Genomic DNA, 8,290 nt, shown 5'->3' with positions numbered 1-8,290 from the left:
TACTTCGCTATGCTTTACCAGTGCGCCTTCTTCGCAAACGAGGCCACTACAGCGAGCGAAATGACCTTCTTGCTCTGTATTGCTGAGACAAAATTTTCAATTTCCACTCAAAGCAGCCAGCTAGAACCAGCTGGGACGCCCCCCACCTCCCTCAACCAGAAAAGGGAACAAAGCTTGTAAGTAAACTTCAAGTCCTCATATTGAAAACAAGAGCTAAAGTAACAGGATATGCGTAAACTATTTTATACCGTGAGAATGCTTTCTGGATGCGCGAATGAGGACGCACATCAAATGATATTTCAGAAACCAGTCGTTCATTAGCACAATTTGCATTTCACAAAAACTGCTTTCGCAGACATGCCTGTGACTGCTCCAAGTTTATTGAATCTGTTCAGAGTTCTATGACATTAAATTCATTGTTCGCCCTGTGGAATTGTCTAAACATGGCCAAAATTCTGTTTACTCGCATTACATAAATGAGTTTCTTTTACAACATGAGTAAAAAGAGTTATGTTGAAATTGTCTGTGTGTTTACGCTCATCATTTGCCACGATGTCACTAAAGGCATTGCCGCAATATCTGACATGTTTTTCAGGAACAATGTGATTGCACTAGAGTGGTCCCCAGAAATCCTCATTAAAAGCATGATATGTTAGCTGCATGAGTCCTCTTATCCTATAATGTTTGAGCAGACTCTGATAAAAATATTGATTATCTGCGTACTCAATGTGTAAGAAAGCAAACCTACGATGCGTTATCAATTCATATGAAAGGCATTGAGGATCACCCGCAAATTGCCTTCCTGATAGCGGATGTGACGCTTTACACTGAAACTGACGTGTTCATTTCGGTCGCTATTAATGATATGTTCCTTTTTCTATTAGGCAACTACAAGGACTTTCAAATGCTTTTTAAGCACTATATTGCATTTTCAGAGGAATATATACTGACGCCGGCATCGCTACCCCACGTGTTTGGCAGAATTACTGCAACGCGTCGGCCAATCACTGTGTACAGCGCAGCCGCAGTAAATATATCAAGTCTTATTTTGTCGCCTTGTCTCAGGAACCTTCCTCATGCATATATGCAGGTCAGAGTTGGCCAGTTGGTGGTACTTTTGTGAATAGGTTTCTTGATTATTACTTTTTCTATTATGAAGTCATGAGTTTCTAATTTGCCAGGTTATGTCTTAACATTTTTGGGACGGAGTTCCTTAATCTATGGGTCGTGCGTTCCCGACGCATGTAGTATTAGTAATAGCAGCACTAGTAGTAGTAGTAGTAGCAGTAGTAGTACTAGTAGTAGTAGTATAGTAGTAGTAGTAGTAGTAGTAGTAGTAAGAAGCCACCTTTGTTTAGTTCTTGAATATCCTCTCGATGACAGTACTTGTATATGATGAATATATGATTAAAAGTTGCGAGCTGGTGGTATTTGTAGCATCAGAAGGACGCACTTTGAGCAGTGTATGACCAAAAAGGTTTGACACAATAAACTCGTTGGGCGAAACTTGCTTGGTTTTAACGAAGTTTAGCGAGGGTTGGGCTGCAGTGCCATGAGCTAGAGGGAGCAAAAGATAGGAATTGCACACGAAGCGCAGGCCGCAGTAAGTGCGCGCATGCCACTCCTCTAGTCCGGCCATGTCACATCTCGGGTAATCTTTGGAATGTCAGCTTGATGGCAGTAGTTTTATATGATGAATATATGATGAAAAGATGTGAGATGGCGGTACTAGGAGAGTTCCCTAGATGTATGAACGGATGGAGAGACGCACGGACAGAGAGACAGACAGATGCCACGAATGGATGGACAGACGCATGGATGGACGCACCGACGGATGGACGGGCTAATGCACGGACAGATGCATGGACGGATGGACGCGTGGACAGACGGATACACGGGTGAACGGACGGACGTACGGATGCATGAATGGGTGGATGAACCCACAGACGAACAGATGCATGCACAAAAGAACAAACGAATGGATGAACGCACGGATGGACGGATGAACGGTCACACAAATGGACGCGTGGACGTACAGAAGCTGGAAGGAACGGGTAGACAGAAGCCTAGACGGACTGATGGATGCTTCGCCCCACTCATCATCATGCACTCTGAGGATTTGCTACACTTTTTTAGTAATAATCAAATTCAAGGCGAAATATATTTGAAGAATAAGTCACCAATACTCGCCGCTGTTGGATATTTCAACAGAAACCACTGTCTTTTCAATTATGATTAACGTGCATGGGTTTCCTCCTAAATTCAAAAAACTACACGTCAGCCACTCCTCTTGTCCGCCATGTGGAGGTGGCTATACTACTACTACTGCTACTACTACTACTACTACTACTACTACTACTACTAATACTACTACTAGTACTACTACTAGTACGTATATACATACATCGTGAACGCACAGATGCCACCAACGGATGGCCAGATGCATGGACGGACGTACCGACGGATGGACGGGCTAACGCACAGACAGATGCATGGACGAATGGACGCATGTACAGACGGAAACACGGGTGAACGGACGGACGTACGTTCACCCGTGCTCCCACGGCTTAAGGAGCTTCGCCTCTAAAACCTACCCAGCTGAGCGAGCGAATGGTTTATTGGTGTACTACACTTGAGGAGATCATAGATACAGCTCTACCTCCAAACAAGCATTCTTACTGAAAATGCCAGGTTCGGGCGAAAAAGATAGATTATTTTGACCTGAGCGTATTTGAATGCTTGGTATGCGTCTTTTTTGAGAGAGGTGAAATTCCAACTAACGCCAATGTGGCTCAGCGTTTCCAAGAATACTAGACGCAAGGGAACTTGTATATAACGACGTTGCTGTAGATGTTGAGTCACCTAGGCTTCAAGTACAAGTAAAGCTCTCAGAAAGCATTTCTCCTAGAAGCCACTGACATTGCGCACTATTTTATTACCGGTTTAGGTGGAGTTTCGACACCAGCTTCAAGTTGTGATTGGTACAATGAGAGAAGAACCATTCAAACAGTCTCATGGCAATAATTACTTGCTATGTGCATGATGACATCAATCAATGATATTGCAGGGGGAGTAGCTAACTTGAAGTAAAGAAGCTATCCTGTGCTGGTGAGAAAATAAAGCTTCCGATTTATTGTACCGATGTCCCTTTCGTTACCTAACTCGATTATTCAATTTGATTGATTCATTTGAATATTCGAGTCAATAATCTATATTATTCCTTGCATGATCATTTTGAAGAAGCTGTGACGTGTCAAGACCTTATGAGAGCAGGTTGCAATAAAACTGTTGTCGGCCTATCCAGAAATAGTGAAAGCTGATGAAGACGGTGTGAAGCTGCACCCGCTACAAAATGAAACATTTAATTATTTTAGCACACACCTTGACACAAAGACGGGGCCACGTGTCCAATGCATGGAAGCAGCATTCTCGTAGAAACACAATTATGGAGTACGATTCATCTTGATTGGCTGAAAACGCTGGTACCTTCCACCGGACTGCCAACAGCATATGAAACGAAGTGTGCATGTCCATCTTACTCGGCGCATTTTCAGTTCGAAAAGTGCATGCCAGGTGGCAACCTGACACAAAGCGTAGGAGTGGCTCATAGCATTCATTCATACCTAAATAGCTCTGCGACGCACCTGTTTCGAATGATGTAACCCTGCGTTCCCTCTTATGCCTACCCGCTAAAAGTCATGACTGACTGACAGGGACTGTGCACTAATTCTAGACATCATCGTAGACAGTCAAGGCTTACAGTTTAGAAGACAGCATGGAATTATTTTGTCCGAGAAATGAAACGCATCTGAATGGCGTTTACGCGACGTGACACCACCTCCATTGAACAAGACAAAGCTAAGAATAACATAAGTAACTGACAGTTATCGGGCTTCTACAGTTTTCATATCTACAAAAATGAAATTAGATCACACGGAACATCTTGAAAAGTATCCGCTTGTGCACAGATGACCACAAAGGTCTAATCTGAGCTATCAGACCATGAGCTGGACCATCCTGCAGCTTGAGCTTGAGTACTTGAGCTACTCCAGCGGGCACTTTTCTCATCCATTTCATTGGGAAACTGATCAGTGCAAAAAAAATGGACAACGCACTCAGAAAACAAGACGAACAACACAGACCAGCCTAGTGTACATACCTAATAACCAAATCCCACACTTTACTTCATTGGGGACGGACTTGTGTAATATTAAACCTTGCAGCATAATCTAGTGGTGTTGGCAGCCGTGACAGTGAGTGTGAAACTTTCTCATCACCAGCTGGCTTGACGTAACACATGATCCTTACAGAAGTTAGAAACTGGCCAATTAACTACCATCGCTGGTAATGCTTGGCCTAGTCCTTTCCTCTGCAGCCAAGTTATACGTGATAATTTTTTACAAAGCACGACCGGAAAGCAAACATTCTGGAAAACATGAAAAAAACTACATTTTCAGCACAGATGAGTGCCGTGGCCGCTCTTCAATATTAAATATTTCGGCCTTGACGCCCCAGTCCTCCTAAGGTTAGCCACGAGCTGGCTGCCCACATTCAGTGCAGTACCGGAGTGCAACATCTGTGAGACTTCAGAGAGCATTTTATTTGTCGTTATTAAGCCCTGCTGTATTTCAAAATTTGCGTGCTCCCCTCTCTGCAGGTACAAGCGATAGCGCATTATGCCAGCTGCCGCCGTTATTGACCTCCTCATCGCTGGTGTGGCAAGGACCGAGCTCTCTGCACCGAAGACAAGGGATTCGTACGACAGCATTCAAAGTCGCATACGGCAGTTAGCGGAGGAGTTCAATGTTCTTCAGGGTAACCTCATAACATTTTTTACTACCGGAAGCCACAAGAACCACAAATATATGGATGGTTGATGAAAAAACGGTTTGCATGGGTGCAGTGGTTCTATTTTGCAGCCTACTCGTCTCCAAAGCTCGCCATGGAAACATGCTTCATTATTTGTAACGGGTTAGTCTTCCAAAGACACATCCCCTATTCTCTAAATCTGTTTAAGTGTTGCTGCTTCATTTCGCAATTGCCTTCTTGCATCAAGATATCGGTAGTGCGTAATATATTGTATTTATCGCCCTAATAGGCTGAAATAGGCCGATCGTCCAAAAACGGCTTTCATGACACCGAATAGGCTATATGAGTTGAATTTCATGCCCTTCGGCCTCTGCAATGCGCCAGCCACATTCGAGCGCATGATGAACTTGGTTGCGGAGTTTGAATTGGAACATATGCCTATGCTACCTCGACGATACCGTCACCTTTGCACCAAATTTTTCAACACACCTTGTACGCCTGAAACGTGTTCTGACGTGTCTCAAGAATGCTCAGCTCCCACTGAATTTCAAGAATTGCCACTTTGCTGCTCGGGAGCTCACTGTTTTTGGTCACGTCGTACCAAAAGATGGCGTTCTTCCCGACCCGGCTGTCGCTGAATTCCCCAAACCGACGACAGTAAAACAGTTACGCAGCTTCATAGCATTATGCTCCTACTTTTGTCGGTTTGTGCACAACTTTGCCTCCATATTGGCCCTTTTGACCCAAATTTCAAGCAGCGCCAACGACGTCTTGACACGGTTACTAACTGTGATCACGGATTCGCCACACTTCGCCGTCTCCTGCCATCACTGCCTATATTGCAACACTATAATCTCACGGCTGCAACAGAGATTCATACAGCCGCCATTGGTGTCGCTCTCAGCGCAGTTCTCGGTCAATGCAAGCCTGGATCCACTGAGTGTGTCGTTGTCTACGCCAACAAAACGCTCACCAGCGCTGAGGTAAACTACAGTATTACCGGAAGAGAGTGCTTGACCATCGTTTGGGTGCTTGTCAAGTTTCACCCATACTTATATGGCCGTACGTTCACTGTAGTTGCATATTATCGTGCCTTATGAGAGCTGTCGTCGCTGAAGAATCCATCCACCGCATCCAGGAGCAGCTCCACTACAGCCGCTTGCGTGCACCCACCACCTATTTGACAGCGTAGTAATTGACCTTTATGAACCGCTTCCATTGTCCACGGCAGGTAACCGGTGGGCTATTGTTGCTGTGGATCACCTGACACGGTACGCCGAACCGCTGCTCTTCCTACAGCGACCACTTAGGATGTCGTAGCATTCATCCTCAATTCTTTTGTGCTACATCATTACCCTCCTTGCAAATATCTCAGTGACCGGGGCAGTGTGTTTCTGTCCGACGCAATTCAAACACTTCTTCACCAGTGCCATTTTGTACACCGGTTGAGTACCGCTTACCAATCTGAGACGAATGGCTTGACTGAGCGCTTGAATTGGACCCTTGGCGACATAATCGCGACACATGTTGCATCTGACCAAACGAACTGAGACCTGGTACTTCCGTTTGTAACCTACGCGTACCACACCGCTATCTAAGTCACTACAGGTTTTTACCGATTCTTCCTTCTATAAGAACGTCAACCGTCGCACACAATCGACACTTTGCTGCCATACGCACCAGATGCATCTGAGTGCACGCCCTTGTCCGAAGCCATGTCCTTGTCCTATGGCAGTTGCGGCCGTTGCCCTTACGCTTCGAAGAGCGTGACTTCGCCGAATCTCTCCGCAGAAATATTGCCGGTGGGGCAAATTCAACAGAAACGAGGACGCCCGTAGTTCGTTATTCACACGTGATCCCCGAACCTGTCCCCGTTTCCAATAGAATAACTAAACGCTGGGCTTGCCTTGTGTAGACGTCCTTCAGTGCCTGGACCTTAAGGCATCCCCTACCGTGCTCTGTGTTATACAACGAATACTGTCAAACTGGCATGGTTCCACCGGAATGAAAGCCAAGTCACCTGATTCCACTTCTCAATGCCGGCAAGTCACCTTTGCATGTTTCCTAGACCACCTAGTTGCCCTCGCAAGCTGTGTGAAAAAGTTAGTTAGAGAATGAATTAACGCATCTGGAATCGTAAATAGAGTTCTACGAAATATAACCGGATGTTATGAACGGGTTCCGATGAAGCCGCTCATAATTCGACAATGTATTTAACTTTGCAACATATTTGTATAACACCAGGAGACCTCAAAACAGTTATCTGCTGCTTTGTTTTTTGACATTAAAGCGGCTAATATAATGTCAACCACGAAGCCATCCTCAGTGTATTAGAAGAAGTGAGACTTGGTGGCAGGGTCATAATGTAGGTTTGCAGCTCCTTACAGAGTGGATTATTTCACGTGCAGACAGAAAATGACCCGACACCCGAGTATTACGGTATCCGAGGAGCCGAGGAAGGTTGTGTGCTAAGTCCGACGTTGTTCAACAAAGTACTCATCGAACTAGATGGCGAGCAGCCGAGCGGCGTGCTATCTTTCACTGATGCTGATGACATCTGTGTGTGGCCGTCAGGCGTGACTCGACTTTAACTTCGTGCTTGACTTCAAAAGGCAGCATCAGGGACAACACACTATCTACGTAAACAAGTGCTCAAGATCGCAAGAGGAAAGTGTGTATTCATGACGTTCGCCAAAGAGTCAATTTCTATTTATGGCATATCAATTAACGGGCTATTGGTGTCACCCAGCTGGAGTCAGAGGTTTTTGAAAGCCATAAACGACCGAAAACTGTCTTGTACCCCACACTTAACTGCGTGAAAAATCGACTGACTGCCATGTGTCGCTTGTACAGGTTCCTTGCCGGAAAAATTTGGGGAGTGTCTGTCGAGTCTATGTTACAGCTGTACAAGGTATTCTTCATTGGGTTCACGTGGTACAGCCTACCTGTAATATATGAAACGTGCAAAAGTAACCTGCGTGCATTATAAAACATTCAAGCCTACGCTTTTAGGATATGTCTTGGTTTACCCCGCTATGCAACGGCGGCTCAAACCATCGGCACTGCGCAGGACTACTCGATGTGTCACTCACATCAGAATGGAAACGATGCGTACTTTCCTCGGGCACTAAGCTAGGAACCCTCCTCACCATTTGGTGAGCCTCGCTACTGTGAGGCCCTGTGCAAAGTTTGTTACAATTGTGTGTGCATATTGTACATTGCTCACGTCAGGTTATACGCCTGTGGAGAAGCCGGTGGATACCTTCAATAAGAACGTCTTACTATTCTAAGAATGCAGAAGAAATCAAATTTACCTTCATCAGCCCTAAAACGATTGACCATGCTCCTCTCGCTAGAAATGTACAGTAACCACGCACACATATACCACAATTGTTCAACCACAGCGTCTAGCTCTGACGGTGTGGTGGTGATAACATTTAGATGAATAGCCCTGTGAATCAAGCTGTCACATATCACTACG

At 45.2% G+C, this 8,290-nt stretch overlaps 1 protein-coding gene across 1 annotated transcript in view; it reads left to right on the top strand.

Annotated features, from left to right (window-relative positions):
- Positions 1–4,684: 4,684 nt before the first annotated feature.
- LOC119171420 (techylectin-5A) overlaps positions 4,685–8,290 on the top strand; it is a 91,960-nt gene continuing 88,354 nt past the window's right edge. The window contains exon 1 of the mRNA XM_075890287.1: positions 4,685–4,815. Coding sequence (XP_075746402.1) covers positions 4,804–4,815 — 12 coding nt within the window. The 5' untranslated portion in view covers positions 4,685–4,803. The remainder of the gene's footprint in view (positions 4,816–8,290) is intronic.

Source organism: Rhipicephalus microplus, chromosome 3 (assembly GCF_043290135.1).
Source record: "Rhipicephalus microplus isolate Deutch F79 chromosome 3, USDA_Rmic, whole genome shotgun sequence".
Classification (NCBI taxonomy): Eukaryota; Metazoa; Arthropoda; class Arachnida; order Ixodida; family Ixodidae; genus Rhipicephalus; species Rhipicephalus microplus.
This window is presented reverse-complemented; position numbering and strand designations above follow the sequence as displayed.